Raw genomic sequence first — 21,297 nt, forward strand, 5'->3', positions numbered from 1 at the left:
TTTGGTGGCAAAAATGGGATTGATTATACCAACCTGTTCATCAACCGTGGCCATGACTGATGTTGGAAAAAGAGTTACTGGTTTGTAGTGGTTGGATAAGACCTGTTTATAGGAGACGCATATAAAAAAGGGTTTTGGGTCAGATGGCATTGTTATTTTCCGACCATGCCAGCTAACTGCGAACGGAGTTCGCATTTGCCGAGTAAAAGAACGTAAAGACTTGAACTATTTGTCACATTTTTTAGTTACAAAAGGACTCATTTTTTATAAGCGAAAAAGGTTTCCTTTCATAAATTTCATGTAAAAAATAGGCTAGGCATTTTTAAAGCAAAAAACCATTTTTGTGTAAATATTCAGGCGATAAGTAACCATTTTTCTAATGATGAAAATGCCGCAAATAGTTCGAAACTTTACATTTTTTTTATCTGTTAAAAAGTTTTTTCTATTTACGTAGTAAAAATCGCATTTTTCATTATTCATTATTGACATTTTTACAACCCATTTTTACGGAGTTAAATATCGATGGACGCCAGCAGTGGTCTATACTGTGGCGCGCTACGCGTCATAGTCATGTGACATGTAGTGTCCATCATGTGACACGCCTACACAATGGGTCCTGAACCAACTTGATACGCGTCCATCTTTCTCTAATTGACCATACGCCACTTGTATTCAAATCTCGTTGAACGTCAGCATCCCTTCACCCATCTCTTGTCTTACAGATAGATTTGAACAAGGAGAAGGACGACAAACCCCACACGTCTGGAGTTAGATAATGGCCACTGACGCGCTCCGGTCCCAAGTCGCGGCGAAATGGCAAGAATCATTTCATAGGCTAAACTCTGATGCCCCAGGAATATCAGGATTAATGAATTTTAGCGAAGTACGCGCCTTCCATCTTCAAGGCGTCTTTGGAATCTCGTTGATGCAGGCTTCGGTAGGCATGGGCGATCTCAACACAATACCTATACCCTTGGGATATCAACAATGCCTCGCTTGATGGAGGGGGGAAACCGTTCGGTAAGTTGAACTTCGACTTGAAATACATGATAGATTGATACAACAATCTTGTCTAAGGTAGGAAAGGACTTAAATGTCGCTCGTCCAGCATTCAGCCTTGTCAATCATTCTCGGAGGCTGCCAGCTTTACTGGAGAATTTCCTAGGTAAAAAACTACAAATCAAATGTTTTGTGGAGAATAACCCTGCCTTTGCGTAGATGATATGCGCCAGAATTTCTATTTGATCGAGAACGAGATCAACCAATTCATGGAACGATATGAGGTAGATTTCACTTGATCTTTAAATTGTTTCTATCTGACTGTTCTTTGCTCAAGGCTGACGAAGATACCGCAGAGATAGACCCGCTAATTACCAAACTCATGGAATGGTACAAATCTTGGGCACCACCTCAAGAGTGAGTGGCATCATTTCTAGTCTCTTTCTTTCTTAAAGCAACGACGTCACAGGCTTGGATCCACTTTTTTCTCCTCATACACTCTCAACTTTCAAACCCGCCTGTTCTCTGCACTCCCTCCATCCTTTGCCCATGGCTTCAAAAAGCTTTGTGCTCGCCTCCTGTCTCCACCTGATGACGACCACGCACAATGGGACCCTAACATCCACGCCGAAGTGTGGAAAAACTTCGAAATCCTAGGCCTCATCGACCGGTATGAGAGCATCATCGCCAGCGTCGGATACGAGTTCATAGAGAACCACGTATTGAGTAAATGCACAGGTGAATGGGGGAAGCCGATGTTGGAGGAGCTGAGGGTGTGGATGTCGGAAAAGGTCGTTCCGTGGATGTTGCATGTGTACGCAAGAGGGGCATCCAATGGTGCGTCTGATTTCATCCATTCCTGAATTAACTCTGATGATGGTGTTCGGTGCAGCTGAGGAGGCCAGATCCATGCTCCAAGGCGTTGGGTCTCGGTTCGATTTCCATATCAACAAAACGCTTTGTGATCTAAGGTCAGTCGATGAATGTCTCTCACAGATCAGAAAGTTGACGCTCCCGCAGGACCAGAGAAATCTTTGACATTATCATCGACTTTCCAGATTCAATGGGCGCGTTACAAGATTTGAAGGTTTGTCTGTTGACTGAGCGCATATATTCAGGTTCTTATCACTGCTACCTGCAGGACTGTCTGCAACGAGTTGATCAACGCGCCAACCTTGTACGAAGCCTACGAAAATCGTGTGTATAGTTATATTTGTCAATTCTTGTCGCTAAACGGGCATATTCGTAGGAACCAAAAGCGCCTCCTTCACCCTGGGGCTGACACTAAACTCATCCTCCAACAATACGTCGCGACAATCAAGTGCCTTCGGATTGTGGATCCGCCTGGTGTATTGTTGTTCAAAGTGGCCGATCCTATCCGTCGCTACCTTCGGTATGTTTCACTCCTTGCCACCTTTTAAAACTCATCAATTGACTTTGTCGTTACTTTCCCCTCTCAATTGATGCTCCTATTCAGGGAACGACCGGACACAATTCGAAGTATTGTAGCCAATCTAGTAGGCGATGATGACGGCGGCGACTCTCTGGTTGACGAGAACGAACCCATACAACCACTTCAACAGCCCGAGTTTGAAGATTACACTGATCCACAATGGGAGCCGGAACCTATTGATGCTGGCCCTGGTACGTCCATCTGTCAAACCTTCACGTCCCGCTTAGGCTAGTGTCATGTCATGGATTTTCCTTTCCCTCTTCTGATGGCGCTAAACAAATTTTGCAACTGACCAAATATTTCCACTCGCCTGCAGAATTCAGAACCAACAAACCCGGTGATATTCTTAGCACACTTGTTAGCATATACGACTCGAAGGATCTGTTCGTCAAGGAGCTGCAGGTACTTCTCGCGCAGAGGTTATTGATGATTACGAAAGATAATTCGGATCGGGTCGAGCGGGAGGTATGCTATAGTTTTCTTTGCTTCACAAGAGCCTCCTTCATGTTTCCTTTTTCTATCTAATGCTGACGTCGTTATTCGAAGAGAAAAAATGTGGAGATTTTGAAGATCCGGTTTGGAGAGGCTGCTTTGCAGGTGTGCGAAGTTATGCTGAGGGATATGACGGATTCGAAGCGTATAGATGGCCATGTGCAATCGCAGAAAGAGGTAAGAACTATTACCCTTGGCGTGTTGTATGCTTTGCTCATGGTGGATTGCTCGACGCACAGTCTGTTGTGCACCCGACCATCATCTCGCGTCATTTCTGGCCCTCTCTTGAATCAAGTGATATGGTTATGCCTGGGCAGTTCAAACAGTGGGTTCTTGTGTTCCGCTTGCTCAAACCACGACTGATTTGCGCAACTCTCACAGATTGCAAGAAGACTATGCGCATGAATTCAATGTGTTCAAACCTGACAAAACATTAAAGTGGTTACCACACCTTGGCACCGTTCAGCTTGAACTTGAGCTAGAGGATCGGACGATCGAAGTGGATGTTCCTCCGCTCGAGGCGGCGTTCATAGAGCTCTTTGCTGATCAAGGTACGTTTTCACAACACCTTTATCCATGGGTTTAGACTGAAAATGCGCTTGAATTTGTGGTTGACACAGCAATTTGGACTTTGGACGAGCTCGTAAAAGCTGTTGGCGCTGTCGACCGAAGCGCAGCGATCAAGGCATTATCGACATGGGTCGACCACGGGGTGTTGAAGGAGGACCCTGAGAACACCTTCAGGCTGCTTGAGAGGGCTGAGGAACCCAGCGAAGCGGTTGTTCGGGAACGCGATTTAGCCGCATTGCGTAAGTATCTTGCTGATGATTTCTATTCAACGACTAGTGGTTAATATTTTGTTCACTTCAGCGGTTGTTGAAGACACACCTGCTATTTCTGTCGCACAGCAGCAGCAAGCTGACCAAATGAGGGTCTATTGGAAGGTATTTACAGTTCTACCTTCGCTGAGTAACAGATCGCTGATCATTCGTTGCGTTTTATTCAGTTCATTGAGGGCATGCTTACGAACCTTGAAAAGTTGCCTCTAGATCGTATCCAATCAATGTTAAAGTTTGCGCCAGGGTATGACCGTTCGATCGAGCAGCTGGGTGACTTCATGGAGGCTGCTAGACGAGAAGGCCTAGTTGTCGTTCGTGATGGGATCTGGAAATTGAACAAATAAATGGGTTTCTTTCTTTTTGTAATCTGCTGTGTATACTATCATTTATCGATTTTCTATTGTATCTAGTATTTACTTGAACGGCCAATATTTCTCAGAGCTAGCGATGTGCGCACAACTCACTTGATTTCTTCGTATTTCTTTAGCCCCTCCACAAACCTCTTCCAACGACCATCGTTCCAGGAAGCTATATCTTCCCACTCCTCGCTCTCCTCTCCCCATACCGCTCTCGCCCAAGACATATACCCGCCCACTACGAAATCCGCCCAGCATGGCGTAGCACCCATAATAAACGGGCCATTATTTTCTTCCGCTTCTTTGAACCATTTATCTGTTTTGTCCAAGCCGAGCTTCACCTTCGCCCATTCTGTGACCCGCTTCTCTCCCTTCGGTATCAGGTCCTCAAGCCTCTCTACCCTAAATAATTCCTTCCGTGTCCTGCGGAAATATTCCTGGCTTCGCGGATTAAGAACAGCACATTCCTCTGGGATCAGGAAGTTGAAGATGGGCTCCATATTCAGTGCGAATGCGCGTGCAAAGGGCGCCTGAACACCGGCAGTGTTGTGCGGGAAGATGTGTGGTTTGTTTGGATAGGTCCTGTCGAGGTACCTCGCGATATCGAACGAGTTGGAGAGGTATGTGTTTGTGGCAGGGTCGTGAATCGCTGGAAGGGTATATGCTGGTACTTTCTTCATGCCGCCCCTGCCATCAGGAATCTTCTTCGCCGACGTTGGAGGAATACCATGTGCTACGCAGTGCGCTTCGATGTCGGGGTACTCGATCCACTCTGTTCGATATGGGAGCCCTTTGAAATTGAGGCAGTACCTGCATAATGTACTCCTCCTGTGTACTCGTTTCCGCTGTAGATTTGTGCAGACTCACCTTGTTTTCCAGGTATTTGGGGACCATGCTTTTTGCGGGAGGCTCGAGGGGATGTCGAAGAATGCAATCCTCATATTCTTCATCGTCTACGTCAATGGTGGGTGTTGGATTAGATGAGTCAGGCTCGCGGGCTATTCGTGCCGGTATCCCGGTTGGTCACGCGTCACGGTAAGTCGGTTTGCCGAAAACCCAATGTGAACCGCTGCAGTGTTGAACTGGACGTTTCGTAGTGCTTTTTTACAAAAATCTCGTTACTATTGGATAACAGGATTTATCCTGGTACAAGATTAGGTTTTAACAGAATAGGTAACGGAGTGACGTAGTTCCCTGATCGACTGGACATTCATTTCCCTCGAAACTTAGACAACGGTCTCAAAATTTTGGAAATATTCACTATGAACTTTCCAACGACCACCATTCCACCATTCCACCTCTCTCCATTGATCACTCTCCTCTCCGCATATTTTCCTGACGTTGACCAGGAAGCTGGCTAGAACTATATCGGCCCATGAAGGAACATCGCCCAACAGAAATATGCCTTTCTTTTCGTTTTTGGAATACCAAGCATCTACTTGATCCAACCCGTCCTTGAAGGCTTTCCAATTTTCTGCAAAAGAAGTGGGAAGGGAGGAGCCGTGTTTGTTGATCATATATGCTGAGCTTACAGGGTTCAGCTTGGTGAGCACGGTTGGAAGTATGGCAGGGAAAACGCTCTTAACGTTATGGTATATGGCGTCGTTGAGTGCGGATTGGATTGCCAATGTGCCATTTGGAAATAGCAGTGGCTTATCAGGGTAAGTTTTATCCAGATACTGTGCTATGAGGATTGAATCGGAAATGTAGACACCAGTGCTTGGGTCGTGAATTGCAGGAACCGTGTAACGGGGACTTCCATCTGGTTTCTTACTGGCTGGGGGAACTCCTAACTTCTCAAACAGTGGCTCAACGTCAGGTAGTTCGACCCACTCCGTCTTATAGGGAATGCCTTTGAAGTTGAGGCTGAGCCTGTAGGAATAATCAATCTTAACTTGGAAGCCATCGATGTAATACTAACCGAGCCTTCCAGACGTTGTACGTCCAGGCCTTGTCCGGTAGAGTGGAAGGTATGTCATATAGAATGATGGACATCGTGTTCGTTTGTTGGTCAGGGCTTTTCAAAGGTGAGACGAGACGCTCTTATAGCTTTGCCGTACAATAACGGCATTTTCATTGAAAGACTAACTAAAATCATTCAGTCAACTTTGCATCTTCACCATTCTCTGATAACATAACACAGGTGTGCGTGTGTATATTTCTCATCATCAATTTGAAATACGCACCGTCATTTGCTCACATTGCTATTAGGACGCTAGTGGCCATATATTCAGGGCAGCCATGACAAGTGAGTCGCATTTCTCTGAATGTAGGCGAAAGAGGCAACTTGTGATCTGTGCCTGCTAGGCGGTCGTGTCTTTAATGCAATTGGAGAAATAACAGGCATTCTTCTGACATATCCATGATGGGCTGTTATCACCTACAATTAGGTCGATGATTTCAAAAACGCTGACCGCTCAGTGAGGTGTTGACGTTCAACTGTCAGCCTTATCTTTTACCATTGCAGATGGCTTCCTTTGTCCCTGCACAGTGAGACTCGGATAATCCGGTGCAACAACAATACTATAGGAGAAAGCACATGCACGAACCTATGTATCTGTTTTTTTCCGCTCAGGAAGCGCGAGTCTCGGTCTCGGTTTTCTATGGATGTAAAGTTCAGGGCATAAAGATCCTACAAGCTGGCGTCCGTCACCCATGAGGATTTTCTTTGGTATGTTTCACCAGTGTCTCCATGTCATAGTAGCATCTTGACTAAAGAACACCGTAAGCAAATAGAATAGTTACAGACACCTGACGATTTCCCCGCTGATAATGATTACCGTCGGTGTTCGGTTTTGCCGTAACGCTCTCTGTGGAACTTGCGCAATGAAAAGTCATCCTCTGTATCTCTACAACAGGCAAGCTCCATCCTGTATCAAAATAATTCTTGCTCATATTACACGCGGATAGTAACGACTACTCTTTTTCAGTCTTTAATGAATCAAACGTGGCTAAAATCTCTGAAACCTGAGGCAGTTCAGAAAGGCGTCAAGTTCCGTGACCGACCGGCAATCGCTTAACTATACCACAACCAGATAGGCACGGACTTCATCAATATGCAGAAGACGCCATGAATCTCGCTGGAGTCAATTGAGCAAACTTTCACATGCAAGACGGGACATGTGAGTTATTTTCGGGTTTTGATTTAGCGACAACTTTAGCGACAACAAAGTGAAGAGTATTTCTTATATGGAGGCATGCTTTGTCCTCAAAAACGGATGATACGTAATAGGGATTTTATTAGGTAGGCATTGGACGAATGAAGCTTTTTGGCTGGGGTGATGTGAAGGTATGTTCCTTTGAATTAAAATGAGAGCATCCCTGGGTACTACTTCATACCGAAGCTGATAGGCGCCCATGCTCATATGACATCATTGTATGGTGGAACGCGTGTATTTCCGAGTCGTTAAAATGAAGATCAACTAAACTATACTGCATTTAACGAGATGGTGAATGAATTTCTCTATGCGGCCAACGATGAATGATTTCTGTTTTGACCGACAAGAATACCAAATAATAAACCGTCCTGTAGGTTCAGATCATTCAATGCTTCTACTTTTTCAAATGACGGTTTCGTAGGCGCTGAAGTAGCCACTGAGTTCCTTCCATCGGCCATTGTTCCATGATTCCACCTCTCGCCATTCGCGACTCGCTTCCCCGAAAACTATTTTTACGTATACAAGTACGCTGGCCACCACAATATCAGCCCAAGACGGAGAATCTCCAAATAAAAATGTGCCTTTATCGCCATTTCTGGCGTACCATGTGTCGATTTGATCTAGTCCTTGCTTGAATGAATGCCAGTAGTCTTCAAAAGTTGGCTTTGGGGGTAAAGATCCATGCTTGTTGACCATATAAGTCGAACTGACATCATGTAGATTACTGAGAATAGTTGGGATCATCGCAGGTACGACTGCCTTAATGTGATAAAAGAAGCCATCGTTGAAGGCAGACTGGATTCCAAACGTTCCACTGGGGAATAGCAATGGTTTGTCTGGGTAGGTCTTATCGAGGTAGTCTGCAATGAGGATTGAGTCGGAAACGTATACGCCGGTAGATGGGTCGTAAATCGTTGGAACGGTGTAATAAGGACTTCCATCTGGTTGTGTACTCGATGGCGGAACACCTAGTTTCTTGAAAGTGGGTTCGATGTCGGGAAATTCGATCCAGTGGGTGGTGTAAGGAATACCCTTATAATTCAGACTGAATCTATTTTGACAATGAGCACGATTACAGGATATCGATTATTGCTAACAACTGACCTAGCTTTCCAAACATTATAGGTCCAAGCCTTCCGAGCTAGAGAAGAAGGTATATCATAGAGAATGATGGACATTGAATATTGAATATTGAAATCTGATAATCGATCCAATAGTGGCCAAGGAAATACTTGGTTTGTTTTTGGTATGCACGATATCTCGCATAACGCAAAGCTCTCTTATAGTCTGACTAAAAGTATCTGGCGCGTCATAGTTGTTCTCAAAGTAGTCAGCCGTCCCTGATAACACATCGAAATGCTAGTATGCGTGAGCTCTGATTCTCACAGTCAGGCATTGACGGATACAAGATTTCTATTCGCCCAGAACTTTTTCGTCATATCCTCGTTGTTGCTATGGAAATGCAGTCACACTGTCATGGAAACACTTGATATTTGGCCACGGGCGCTGTGTCGCAGGTAATTAAGGCATAGATATTGGATTCTTTGTACTCATTGATTACTTAGCTTGATTCCTTAGCATCACCAGTCCAAAACACGTCTACTATACTTATTTACCACCATATCAATCTTTTGGGGTCCGTATATCCGCCTCAAGTTCTGTCAAGGTTTGTCCCAGCCTGGGTCATCATTCAAAAGTGGCTTAAACGTTCAACGGAGTGAGAATTGGGAGATGACAAGAGAAGAATATAGTTGAGTATAAATTGCAAAATGTGCTTGAGTACATAACTGAACCATAACTTTGATTATTCTAATGGTCATCAAACCGAAGTTTCCCAAGCTCGGTAGATTTCACTTCGACTTTTCCATCGTCCGTCATTCCAGCTTGTTATATCTTTCCATTCCTTGCTATCTTCTCTTACCACAATTCTGAGAAATGTTAGGACACTCGCCATCACTATATCTCCCCAAGACGGAATATCACCCAGCAGGTACGGCCCCTTTCCACCATCTCGCAGATACCAAGCGTCCATTTGGTTAAGTCCGTCTTCAAACGCTTTCCATTGCACATCTGTGTCTGGCTTTGGACCTTGTGACTGCCCTGAGCTTCGTGCTAGCATATGATCTGCCGAAGGAGTGTTTAACTTTGGGATGAGGGATGGACCTATAACGGAAAAAACCGGTTGCAGGTGATGGAAAACCGTATCGCTGAAGGAAGACTGCACGTCTAATGTGCCTTCCGGAATAAGGCGAGGCTTATCAGGGTATGTCTTGTCGAGATAGTCCGCGATGACGACGGAGTCCGAAATATAAACACCGGTTGAGGGGTCGTATATAGATGGAATGGTATAGAAAGGACTACCGTCCGGCTTGTTTTTAGAGGGAGGAATACCCAATTTTTTGTAGAGGGGCTCGATGTCAGGGAATTCGACCCAGTGAGTTGTGTACGGAATTCCCTTGAAGTTAAGAGTAAGCCTATTGTGTCAATGGTCAGGTTGAATTTTTCTTCGTGTAAAAGAATTATAACTTGGATATACCTGGTCTTCCACGCACTGAAGTTCCATGCTTTCTCAGGGAATTTGGATGGCGTGTCGTATAGAACGATAGTCATCGAATTAAGCTGGGAATGAGAGTTAACTATTCAATTCTCAGTTATGAAGTATTTAAATGATGAGGCCTTACGATATCCAGTGTTCTATAATTTCAATACGAGAGACTAATGACTCATACCACGGCTGATTATTAAGTAGAAGCTTTAGTACAGCCTTAGCTGGTTGACGTGAGACTGTTTTCCGGATAGCTTATCCAAAAAATTAACCTTTGACGTCTTCTTTGTTGCTGACTTTCTTCCCGCTCCATTGTATATTCTATATCTGAAAAACAAGCAACATCAACCTTTGAGATCGATAGGTCAACTCTTTATCACAGAAAATACTGATTACGATATATTTACTCTGACGAATCTCAAGGATTCTCGCTACCAGAGGATCAAAATTGAATAAAAGTCGAGGTGATTCAGGGTGATTTTAAGCGCCCAATGCAACATTCGTCACTCCATCAATTTCCTGCTATAGAATGATATCATCCAAACGCCGTTTGTGAAAATTAGGCCCAAATTTGAAATAAAATACCCTGTAAAAAATTAGGACGACTTCACGACTGCGAAGAGAAAAAGCAAACTACAGTCAGACTCACAGACATCACTGACGCACTCCAAATCTAACTCACTCGACAAATGAAACGACTTTTTCTGTTGATGTTGATTCTTTATGCGGGCTCTGTAGCTGAGTAAGGACTGGAATAAATTTCCAAGCAGTGACTAAGAACCTCTAATTTGTAGCAAATTTATAGACTAAGCAACGACCATTAAGGGGAATTTTCCCAAGCACGGTAGACATCAATTCGGCCTTTCCATCGACCGTCGTTAATCGCCATCAACTGCTTCCACTGAGTACTATTCTCTCCAAACGTAAGCCTGAGGCAAAGGAACAAGCTCGCTACCACGATATCTGCCCAAGATGGGACATTACCAAGTAGATACAGACCCTTTCCTCCATTGCGCAAAAACCAGCCATCGACCTGTTGAAGCCCGAATAGAAGAGTGTTCCATTGCTCAAATGCATCGGATCCTGGTCCATCCAAAAGCCCGCGTCCTAGAGTGGCTAGCATGTAGTCTGCACTTCGGGGGCTGAGTTTGGTGATGAAAACAGGAAACACGACAGGAATAAGTGTTTTCAGGTTGTAGAAAACCCCGTCGTTGAATGCTGACTGAACTCCCAAGGTTCCATCTGGAATGATGCGGGGTGAGTCGGGATATGTCTTATCGAGATATTCGGCGATGAGAATAGAATCTGTAATGTAAGCACCGGTTGAGGGGTCGTGTATCGCTGGGATAGTATAGAAGGGAGTGCCGTCAGCCTTGTTCTTTGAAGGGGGTATGCCCAATTTCTTGTAGAGGGGCTCGATGTCAGGAAATTCGACCCACTGAGTCGTGTAGGGAATTCGTTTGAAGTTAAGACTGAGTCTATCATGCGCAAAGTTAAATACAATATTCTGTACAAAATGAGTTTTTACTTGAACACACCTGGTCTTCCATGCGTTAAAATTCCATGCCCGTCCAGGAAAGGTAGATGGTACGTCGTAGAGAACAATAGTCATTTAAATTTTAGACGGTAATCGTATGAGTAACGTTTAAACTATGTGGTATTTAAAGAGTAACCTGCCTTTACGATATCTGAATTTTCTTTAACAAAATTGACATATCGAAGCTATGACACATTTCGTGAGTGATTATGAAGGATCATTATAAACCACTGACATGTCACTTGGTTGGTTGGTAATTATAATGGTTTTAGAAAGGGGTTTATTAAGGATGACCAAGTTTCTTTCATCCCGAGCTTGCTGATTACCAGCTACCAGCGGGATGTGGTGGTTGGAGATGTAGTACCCACTGTCGTCAGAACTTCAGCTTAATAAACAAGTCATCCTACAACGAGTCGATATTGGTATTCACGTATTCTAATAACCAGAAATGATCTTATTAATAGAAGCCAAGGTGTCCTACTGCGGGATCTTAGCAGATAAGTCTCTGGGTGATAAGCGCCCAACCATGGCAGAGTCGTCATCTTGGTGGATCAATTTGTTCATGGCCACATGTACCTTGACGGTATCCTATTCCTTTCATGATACGGAAGTGAAGGTCGTTAAAGATGACCATAACTATCAATGCCATGAGTGTAAATTACTGGTTGGGTAAGCAGGACAGACGATGATCTAAAATAGTACAGGTAGAGTCAGATTCAATGCGACACAGCAGGTGTAAGTCAATAGATTCGTGTTCAGAGAATACAATTTATATGTACAAGTTAGATGTTAATTTTTTGAGCTTTTAAATCTACACAGGCAAATCTCCCTGAGCGTCCTCGCCAGCCCAGAGGTCTTCTGCCTCCGTCACGGCGACCTCATCGAAAGTTGGGTTAGTGGCTGCTAGAATATCCTCGACATCATCCCAAATCAAGTCTCCAATTACATCTCCAAGCTCTACGCTGGCTCTGGCACCCACCGGAGATCCATCCTCTACTTCTTCGGCTACGATTATGGTCTTCCCCTCTAATTCGACGGAGAAGCTGACCTTGATAGTGGTGGCACCTTTTGCTCTGCTTTTTAGACCGCTTAGATTAATTTTGGCGATTGAGGTGTTGTCCTTGGCCACTGGGGAGGTACCGACGACGATATTGATCGTGGCAGAGGTCTGATTATCCTCGGAAGTGGTGAGAAGGACAGACTTTTCCTGAGGGAGGGTGGCATTTTGCGCTAAAGCGGTGACAACGTAGCCGTCTGCCTTCACAATGCCGACCCGGAGAGGTACAACGTTGAATACTAGCTTTTCTGCCATAGAATCGTGATAGCTGGAAAGGGCCTTCTTCGCAGTGTATTTGGCCAGATCGGACGCCGTGATGACCTCGACGCCTTCCAGCTTCGAGGTTATTTTATCAGCCAATGGAGAGATGAGAGGAGATACGCCGACGATCACAACGCGTTTTAGCTCGGAGCCGGCGTCGGTGGGAGTCGTTTTAAGGGTTTCCAGGGCTGGTTCCACAAGTTCTGCCAGCAGATCTGCGTTCTCCGGATTTTCGATGACAATCTCCTTGGCCAGATCTGAAGAACGGATTCCTTCCTCGACCTCGGTGCTAACCAACCTGGAGATCGCGACATCGGGGGTGATTTCAAGGACTAATTCGTTTCGTAAGGGGGTTGGATCGACCTTGAGCTCGTTTTGCACAATCTGTATATTTTCCGAGTACCCAATGTATCGAAAGATGCGGACTGTGTGGGCGGCTCTAAGGATAGCCTTGCGCTCGGCGTCTCGAATGTTTGAGGGTAAGGAAAGGGTGAATTGCTCGCACTTCTCTGGTAGAGCGTTGGCAATGCTCTGGAACGTTGATTTCAGGTCGGAGTCCACGGACGCCTCGAATGTATGTGCATAGTTGTTGTCATCGCTAGAAAGAAGTTGAACAGCGACCTTGCTTCCGGGAGCGAGGCTATTGAAGGAGATTCCTGCAACATATGGCATGTTTGAGCTAGTGTGGAGGATAGTCGTGTAGAGGGTGATAGATGTAGGAGCGCGAAAGGCACGAAAGATAAATGAAACCAACCTTTCGATGCGTCCTGTTATATGATTGACAATGCGACATCTGGTTACCAACACAGCATTTTAGATGGACATCTTTGAAAATCAACAAAGCACAGGTGGTGGCAGATGTTGGCAACGCGTCTCCTGTTTGATCGCATTCAATGCTCCCGATGCAGTTTTTCCAACTTATTCCATACTTGATCGATTTGAATTATTTCATGCTTCGTACTGGAAGAGACTGGAAACCTCTCCAACAGTGGGAAAATGGGAAAAGGATTCAACAAACAATTGGACTCACTAAACGAGAAGCAAACGTTGTCGCCAAGATATGCGTCGAAATCGATAGCGCAATATCATCGATCAATCAATTGATCGGAGCGTGGATGATTGCGCGCATCAACGGAACGAAGATCCAAAACGGCGAGAACTTTTGAAACTTTAGAGAATTTTCCAGTAGGACGAAGAATGTATCAAAATGATATTTTAAGCCGGAAAGATACAATATGAAGGAGTTTGAAGCAATATAGATTCTGAAAGGGAAGTCTATGGAAGGCTTGGAAGCCAAACGGCAACTGTGCCGAATAAAGTTATAGCGGAGCGTGAAAGTAACTTGATGTCCAGGCTAGACGACTGCCACATTTTCAGTAATTAATAACTAACACGTCGGGATTTTCCGAATGTAAAACTAACTTGTACGGAAGACTCGTATCTTGCACAGATAGTCCAAGTAGAACTCCAAGTAGAAATTTCTCTTACATTTTGAATAAAAGATGAACTTTAAAGTTGTCTTATACATTAAGTACCAGATCAAGGTGTCAGAATGAACTCCAGTTTGAGTGTAAATCAAACTGTAAGAAATGCTCGTATGTTAACTGGAAGAAAAAATACGAGAAGTTTTTCCAGTTAAACTGGAAGACACGCTGCAAAATTATTAGTCAGATGATGTAGCGTAATTACCTACCCGATTTAGCTGGAAATCAGTCTTATATTTTGATTTTGGCCCTGATATTAACATATAAGATTAATTTCCAGCTAACCCGGGTAGATAATTACGTTACATTACCTGACTAATAACCTTGCAGCGTGTCTTCCAGTTTAACTGGAAAAACTTCTCGTATTTTTTCTTCCAGTTAACATACGAGCATTTCTTACAGTTTGATTTACACTCAAACTGGAGTTCATTCTGACACCTTGATCTGGTACTTAATGTATAAGACAACTTTAAAGTTCATCTTTTATTCAAAATGTAAGAGAAATTTCTACTTGGAGTTCTACTTGGACTATCTGTGCAAGATACGAGTCTTCCGTACAAGTTAGTTTTACATTCGGAAAATCCCGACGTGTAAAGCAGGTAATCATGTAACATAAAGGACTTCATAAACTGTAGTTTTATCCAACCAAAGAGTGTAAATCAAAGCTTTTAATCCTGATACACCAAGTCGTCGGAGTTTAGATACAGATCTTTCCCGATAATGCCGACGGGCGCTAAGCGAGCCATTGGGTAGTAAAGTATACCAAGTTTTCCACAGAGATGGCAGGTATGCTGAGTACCCACTAAAACAGTATTTATTCACAATCATTCAGGAAATAGAGCTGAATGATTGTCATTAATGTCAGCAAAAAAACCGCCATTCAGGCTATGTTCGTACGACTGATGACTCACTAAGTCGATTTTCGACCTGAAAAATACCAAAACAGGTAATATATGACAGTATTTCAGGCTGTATTTGAAGACACGGTCACCTTTGGGTAAAGGAAGAAGGGAAGGAGGGTGCTATTTTGAAATAATTTGAGTTGTTCATCGTGAAAAATGGGTTTTGCGTAGGCTGATTTACCCATGTGGGATGTCGTGCCCACATAGATCTCATCAACAGTAAATTGTCAAATACAACCATCAATGAATCCGATTCTTAATGCATGACAAAGTTTCATGAGAATCCAAATGATTTATGTACGAATCTCGAGGGTATATATGTAGCATGAATTCTGGCTGATGTTCAACACGAAAGCTGAGAAACAACAACTTCTATTGACATGACTATCATCCTTTACGATATCCCTTCTACATTGCCAGGGAAAATTTGGAATCCAACTGTTTTGAAGACAAGGCAAGTCTTTCAAATGTCAGAGTTTTGTTCAGCACTGTCTATTTACTATCAAATTGAGCAGGTTCTGCCTCAATTTCAAAGGCATACCATTTACCACACAATGGGTCGAATACGTCGAGCTCGAACCACTCTTTAAAAAATTGGGGATTGAACCCACGGGAAAATGGCCAGACGGCAGACCGTTCTACTCAGTTCCCTCCATCTACGACCCGTCGACTGGGGTTTACGTTTCTGACTCTATCAAAATCGCGGAGTATCTCGAGAAGACATACCCCAACACACCCACTTTGTTCCCAGGCAATACCGCGGGAGTGCAGTCTGCGTTCAGCGAAGGGTTTCTTTCTGTCCTTGCACCAATTTCTGGCCTTGCACTCCCCAGTGTGCTTCCCAATCTAAACCCCATCAGCATTGAATATCTGAGGGGACGCGTAGAGGCGGTACGAAGCAAGGACCTTGAACAGGATTGGATCAAGCTCCAGGAGGCGATGGATCAAATCAATATTTGGTTTGGAAGGAATGGCGGGAAAGGACAGTTCCTGCTTGGAGAGGTTATTTCATGGGCTGACATTGTGGTCGCCAGTATCTTGTTCTTCTTGAGGCGAGCATGGGGAGAAGACAGTGAGGAGTGGAAGAAGATCTGTTCTTGGAATGGAGGAAGATGGAAGAATTTTAGCGATGCTTTCAAGAAGTATGAGACCGTCATATAGAGCTTGAATAGGAGATTACCCAGGCGGTGATAACGGAGCCAAACACCACCGCCTTAAACAGCCGCTGCCTCTATATATGCTGTATCTTGCAATATTTGTAATTGTTCAAACTTCATTGTACGTTCGCGACTCGCGAGGTTTAATGTAATCTTCGGGAGTTTCCGGGATTTCAGTGACTCGACTGTCAATTGTAATTGAATTCGGTCATTTCCAAACCCCATTAGAACGGCTAATCGTGCAAAATTGTGTAATGCTTACTTGAATCACACAATCATGTTTAGAAGCGTTACTGGGACAGTCGTTGGCCAGTTGTATAAAATTGAATTCTTTAACCAGGGGTTTACCACAAACACATCGACAAAATCACTTGTACAATGACCATCATCCTATACGACATCCCCTCAACGCTCCCGGATAAGGCATGGAGTCCTATGGTATGGAAGATAAGGTGGGTCCTGTCTCTACTATCCTCAAACGTCAGTCAAAGTGCGACTCTACCCTCTTCATCTAACAGATTCAGCCTAAACCTGAAAGAACTTCCGTACAAAACAGAATGGGTAGAGTACCCCGACATAGAGACGCACTGTCGTAGCCTGGGCATCCCACCTACCTCCCAGAAGCCCGACGGCAGCCCATTCTACACACTTCCCGCAATCCACGACCCCTCAACGGGCGTCTATATTTCAGACTCCGTCAAAATTGCCGCGTACCTCGAAGAGCGCTACCCAAGCGGCCGCCGCATCTTCCCTACCGGCCACGCTGGGATACAGATCATATTCGAGGAGGTGTTATTTGAAAATGTGTCACCGCTGCTGGCGCTTGCGTTCCCAGACTTTGTGCGCAAGATGAATGCGAGGAGTGGTTGGTTTATGATCGAGAAGGTAGAGGCGGTGGGGAGCAAGAATCGGCGGGAGGATTGGGTGAAAGCACAGGAGGGTATGGGTAAAGTTGCTGGGTGGTATGAAAAGAATAAGGAGAAAGGCCCGTTTTATTTTGGGGATAGGATTTCGTGGGTGGATATTGGAGTCGCGTCGTTTTTAGTGTTTTTCAGACGATCGTGGGGAGAAGATAGCGAGGAGTGGGGGAGAATATGTTCTTGGGATGGAGGTCGCTGGAGGAATCATTCAAGAATCTTTATGGAGTTCGAAATAGTTCATTGAAATGAAATGCAAGATATTTAATGGTGGGATAGGGGCCGGAAAGCACCTCTATGGACATAATTTTGGGTCTCAAATGCGCGAAGCCGGACAATATTATTTCCTAATTAAGAATATTTCTTCCCTTGCGGAAGTTACTTCCAATCTCTACATTGAGGAAAGGTTAAGGCCTTAATGAGACGCATCTCTTACAAACTAATCATCATACGTATTTTATTCCAAAAACGCTGGGCGGACTCAATCCCTCAATCCTCGAGGAATGAACAAAGAAATCACGCAATTGGGGCACCAAACCCGTGAATTTTGGACATGTCTATAGGAGACCTTCACAGACTCTGGCAGAACGAGGCAGCTCAGAAAGGCGGGACCGAACAGACTTAAAACTTGTGCCAAAACGCGGCAGCCACAAGCCGAGAATACAATATCTTAACGTACAAAAGGATAAGGTCCGCACAAAAGAACCTCTTAAGCTCTTGCTTCTAAGTCTCCCCTATCTCTTCGATTCTAGCATCCACGAGACACTATCAACCGAGACTTCGACTTGAACTTGTGTCAATACAAGAAATATTCCTCACAATACACTCTTGTCCAAAATAATCACTTCATGTACCAAATCAACAGCCTACACAGAGCATGCCAGCATCGTATCTATAATTGATACATGATAACCTGCCCCATGCCTCACAACGCTTCCTACTTTAATTGACATTCATACTCGTATATACGGACACAAACTCCGGTAGACTGTATCCTCGCCCCAACCTACCCGTGCATGCCTCATGGCGTGTGCATGTACATGTGCATGTGCGGCAATCCCGGTGGCGATGTCCTTTGCATCCACTGCACGCGTGCATGTCGATGATCGAGTGCAATACCCACCAACCCCACCCCTCGGTATCCCAACCACTCGGTAATACGGTATCTTACTTCCCAGTGCAATGACACTGCGCAGTCACGGTCTCTCGATCTCGCAGGTCGGACCGGAGCAGTCTGATTGCAATGGTACCGTGCTGCGTAGCGAGGCCTGGTACGTTGTGCTGGGTTGGCGTGTAGGATCATATCCGGGAGGGGAGGGGATCAGAAGGGTATACATCTAAATAACCCTCACTTTCGCTTCCGAGAGGGCGTTCACTTAACCGAGTTGAGTGCAGCCGTACGGGAAAGCAACCCTTTTTAGTAGCTAAGAAGGAAAATGGATTTTGGATGGGACCAACACGCCTGATGGATTTGATTGTTAAAGTGGGTATTTGCTGCTATTCATAAAGTTTCATTCAGATATAAGTAAACTGAATATAAGTAGGGAAGATTTATACTTAGCCTTTTAGCGCTCGTGGCACCACACCTTAACCTTGTCATATCGACTCATCAACCCACCCCGCCGCGGTTTTCAATCCAGACCTTCATATTCGTCACCCTGTGGGTAGGATTCGTGAGGTCCACGTAACAGCTACACGGATTGTTACAGTAATAAAGCGCGTGTAGTGTACTATAGGCGTGAAAGATGTTATCGCTTGACTCATAAGATAACAGTAAGATAAAGATAATATGCACGGAAAGTTTGTAATTTGACCTATCCAAAATCCATTTCCCCGCGTTTTGAAAATGACGATACTTGCAAGGAAGGGCGATCGGTACCCACGAAAGGCCTCCAGTTCAAGTAATGAACATTGAAGAGTCTCACCTCGCCTTGCTTTGGAATCTGGATCCTGCGCAGAACCCTCACCTCCCCCCTCAGCCCTAGGGACAGCCCCACGATCGACGTACGCAATTACATTATTATTCTTACTCTTACTATTAATTTGGTACTCAGCGGTTCTTTCATTCGACACTGCACCCTGACGCAAAGTTTGTTTAGTTTCTAACTTGTGATCTCTGGTTTACATTTGTGGATTATGGATTGTAGATTGTGGTAAGCTGAACAAAAGAGTGTATGGTATGTATACCTATCTGTCCGAATTTCACGGGTTTCTTATATCCGTATACTATACGGAATTTAGGATGTCCTGTTCTAGATTAGAGAAGGTGTAAGTATATGAGTTTGGAGTAAGTATATGTGTATTGTGCTTTTTGTGTTGGGTGCAAATGATTCTTGAATTCCTGAAACAAAGTACAGTAACGTTTATTCGAGATAGTATATTGTTTCTCCCCTCAAGGCAACGGGCACCCTGATGCTCTCGCTCCCATTCCCACTCCTCCATACACGAATAACACTCACACTCATAATCGCACTGATACCCCTTCCGATTTAAACTGACCCGGCACCTATATGTTTCAAAATCAACTGCGACTCTGTCATCACGGTGGAGTGCCTAGAAAAAGATAAAGTCAATAGACAAGCTTCATCATCCTCCTCTAGCTAAAGCTGGAGTCAACACTCGACACTCAAGGCTCCAGATTTGAAACTTGAAATTTGAAACTTGAGAGGCACATGAACTGCCAACATGTTGAACCCTGGACAGACGATGATAATGATAATAGTTGTATCGGTATGATTATCCATTTTATTGAGAGATATTTTAGTTTAGATTGGTCAGGGTTTAGGTTGGGGTTGTGCATGTTTTTTGAAACTCGACAGTCGACATTATGCAGGGTAATCAAATCACACAGATACTTTATATATATGGATATGGATGGATGCGTAACGTACGCAAATTCAAATTGTATACGTTAGACTTGGGACCTCCTCGGTTTCACGTTCACGTTAGCTTTTGCTTTCGTTTTGACCCGACTCTCCTTCACTTCGTCTATCCAGTGTGACTATACATAGGTGAGACTGTATGTATTTGTCGAGTTAACGCGCATCCATAAAATCCGAACAAGGACCCTGTGTTACAAAATACGCTATTCAGCACGCCCACCAGATCCTCGGAGGATGATAGAGAACGAAAACCCACAGGCGTCGTGAATTCCCTAGGGACTCAGACTGGGGTCGTTCCTTGGTGCCTTGGGACATTGGCCCCTGGTCTTGTGCAGAAAAGGCTAGTCTTCGGCGTCTTGAGCGTGAAGGAGAGGGTCTTGGGTGTCTGGGTATGGAAATATTACGACGCGTCCAAGAGTCCAAGTGTATAAATGCGTCCCCGTCGGTGGGCTCGGCGTGGTAGGCGCGGTGCCGCGGGAATGCGGAGTGAACAGGCGGTTTCTTGGCTGGGTCTTGGGGGTTGAAACTTCAAACAAAATGGATATGAAAGTGAATGAATGAGGTGAAGGCGAGCGGGAGAACGTTTAGCAGAGAAAGAGAAGGGGAGCGTGCAGTGGGTCTGTTCGAAGGTGAGAGCGAGTTCAAGTAGAGTTTTATTGCTTTACATACCTTCATAGTCACCTTCACCTTCACCATCATCTTCACCTTCAGTATAAGCTTGATTTTCATAATGTATGGCACACTTACTTGCTTTTTCACAAAGGTCAAGATTGGTCATAGCAGTATTCATAGGGACTTTGATTCAAAAATAGAACGCGCTGGTCCCTTCAATTTGCCGTGTCATGACTCAGACATGATGGTAAAATGCTCAGTTCCATAGCCGAGGATACGGAAACGTTGACCAGGGCTTCCGTCCAAGCTTCGAATTTCGCGACAGAGGGAGAGAAAGAGGGGGAAATGGAGAGTGACCAGCTAGTCTAGTGACTAGTCAAGTTTGCGCCGCCGTATCATGTAACTCGCATCATTATAATATGACCGTGGGCGTGGGTGTGTATGCCGTCCTCGATCCCTCACTTTGGAATTGGGACTTCCTTGTGCGGGCGCCGCCTGGCGAGCTTCTTAATGGTGAACCGGGCATGCGCCTGGCGTGCACCCAGTTTTCTCGAGGTTCCACCTCGAGCGGAGCGGAACTTTGAGCGTGTGATTATGTGGTCTGTCTGGGTACGAGTGTAAAGGATGAGATGAAGTAATGCGAAGA

The 21,297-nt window shown here is 44.7% G+C and overlaps 10 protein-coding genes across 10 annotated transcripts; 4 read left to right on the plus strand and 6 right to left on the minus strand.

The window, feature by feature from the left end:
• Positions 1 to 775: 775 nt before the first annotated feature.
• On the plus strand, positions 776 to 4,127 carry JR316_0007471 (Anaphase-promoting complex subunit 2; the record flags this gene model as incomplete). The annotated part of the gene is made up of 18 exons (XM_047893212.1): positions 776 to 883; positions 942 to 1,020; positions 1,082 to 1,165; positions 1,219 to 1,283; positions 1,337 to 1,416; positions 1,469 to 1,836; positions 1,892 to 1,970; positions 2,020 to 2,086; positions 2,141 to 2,196; positions 2,249 to 2,392; positions 2,477 to 2,643; positions 2,769 to 2,917; positions 2,999 to 3,121; positions 3,184 to 3,269; positions 3,326 to 3,495; positions 3,565 to 3,753; positions 3,815 to 3,888; positions 3,951 to 4,127. 18 exons carry the CDS (start codon positions 776 to 778, stop codon positions 4,125 to 4,127), a joined length of 2,265 nt encoding a protein of 754 aa, XP_047748494.1.
• Positions 4,128 to 4,243: 116 nt separating this feature from the next.
• On the minus strand, positions 4,244 to 4,819 carry JR316_0007472 (Glutathione S-transferase-like protein ustS; the record flags this gene model as incomplete). Its single annotated transcript, XM_047893213.1, has 1 exon — positions 4,244 to 4,819. One exon carries the CDS (start codon positions 4,817 to 4,819, stop codon positions 4,244 to 4,246), a length of 576 nt encoding a protein of 191 aa, XP_047748495.1.
• A 70-nt stretch (positions 4,820 to 4,889) lies between these two features.
• On the plus strand, positions 4,890 to 5,297 carry JR316_0007473 (uncharacterized protein; the record flags this gene model as incomplete). Its single annotated transcript, XM_047893214.1, has 2 exons — positions 4,890 to 5,103; positions 5,275 to 5,297. The coding sequence occupies 2 exons, from the start codon at positions 4,890 to 4,892 to the stop codon at positions 5,295 to 5,297; spliced, it is 237 nt and encodes a 78-aa protein (XP_047748496.1).
• A 68-nt stretch (positions 5,298 to 5,365) lies between these two features.
• Positions 5,366 to 6,134, minus strand: JR316_0007474 (Glutathione S-transferase-like protein ustS; the record flags this gene model as incomplete). The annotated part of the gene is made up of 2 exons (XM_047893215.1): positions 5,366 to 6,011; positions 6,061 to 6,134. 2 exons carry the CDS (start codon positions 6,132 to 6,134, stop codon positions 5,366 to 5,368), a joined length of 720 nt encoding a protein of 239 aa, XP_047748497.1.
• A 1,565-nt stretch (positions 6,135 to 7,699) lies between these two features.
• Positions 7,700 to 8,475, minus strand: JR316_0007475 (Glutathione S-transferase-like protein ustS; the record flags this gene model as incomplete). The annotated part of the gene is made up of 2 exons (XM_047893216.1): positions 7,700 to 8,348; positions 8,402 to 8,475. The coding sequence occupies 2 exons, from the start codon at positions 8,473 to 8,475 to the stop codon at positions 7,700 to 7,702; spliced, it is 723 nt and encodes a 240-aa protein (XP_047748498.1).
• Positions 8,476 to 9,116: 641 nt separating this feature from the next.
• Positions 9,117 to 9,907, minus strand: JR316_0007476 (Glutathione S-transferase-like protein ustS; the record flags this gene model as incomplete). Its single annotated transcript, XM_047893217.1, has 2 exons — positions 9,117 to 9,771; positions 9,834 to 9,907. The coding sequence occupies 2 exons, from the start codon at positions 9,905 to 9,907 to the stop codon at positions 9,117 to 9,119; spliced, it is 729 nt and encodes a 242-aa protein (XP_047748499.1).
• A 755-nt stretch (positions 9,908 to 10,662) lies between these two features.
• JR316_0007477 (Glutathione S-transferase-like protein ustS) lies at positions 10,663 to 11,454 on the minus strand (the record flags this gene model as incomplete). Its single annotated transcript, XM_047893218.1, has 2 exons — positions 10,663 to 11,320; positions 11,381 to 11,454. The coding sequence occupies 2 exons, from the start codon at positions 11,452 to 11,454 to the stop codon at positions 10,663 to 10,665; spliced, it is 732 nt and encodes a 243-aa protein (XP_047748500.1).
• A 736-nt stretch (positions 11,455 to 12,190) lies between these two features.
• Positions 12,191 to 13,369, minus strand: JR316_0007478 (Chaperone protein DnaK; the record flags this gene model as incomplete). Its single annotated transcript, XM_047893219.1, has 1 exon — positions 12,191 to 13,369. The coding sequence occupies one exon, from the start codon at positions 13,367 to 13,369 to the stop codon at positions 12,191 to 12,193; it is 1,179 nt and encodes a 392-aa protein (XP_047748501.1).
• Positions 13,370 to 15,463: 2,094 nt separating this feature from the next.
• On the plus strand, positions 15,464 to 16,244 carry JR316_0007479 (Glutathione S-transferase-like protein ustS; the record flags this gene model as incomplete). Its single annotated transcript, XM_047893220.1, has 2 exons — positions 15,464 to 15,537; positions 15,599 to 16,244. The coding sequence occupies 2 exons, from the start codon at positions 15,464 to 15,466 to the stop codon at positions 16,242 to 16,244; spliced, it is 720 nt and encodes a 239-aa protein (XP_047748502.1).
• A 374-nt stretch (positions 16,245 to 16,618) lies between these two features.
• Positions 16,619 to 17,396, plus strand: JR316_0007480 (Glutathione S-transferase-like protein ustS; the record flags this gene model as incomplete). Its single annotated transcript, XM_047893221.1, has 3 exons — positions 16,619 to 16,692; positions 16,765 to 17,257; positions 17,286 to 17,396. 3 exons carry the CDS (start codon positions 16,619 to 16,621, stop codon positions 17,394 to 17,396), a joined length of 678 nt encoding a protein of 225 aa, XP_047748503.1.
• Between the last annotated feature and the right edge of the window lie 3,901 nt (positions 17,397 to 21,297).

Source organism: Psilocybe cubensis, chromosome 6 (genome assembly GCF_017499595.1).
Source record: "Psilocybe cubensis strain MGC-MH-2018 chromosome 6, whole genome shotgun sequence".
NCBI classification, from domain to species: Eukaryota; Fungi; Basidiomycota; class Agaricomycetes; order Agaricales; family Agrocybaceae; genus Psilocybe; species Psilocybe cubensis.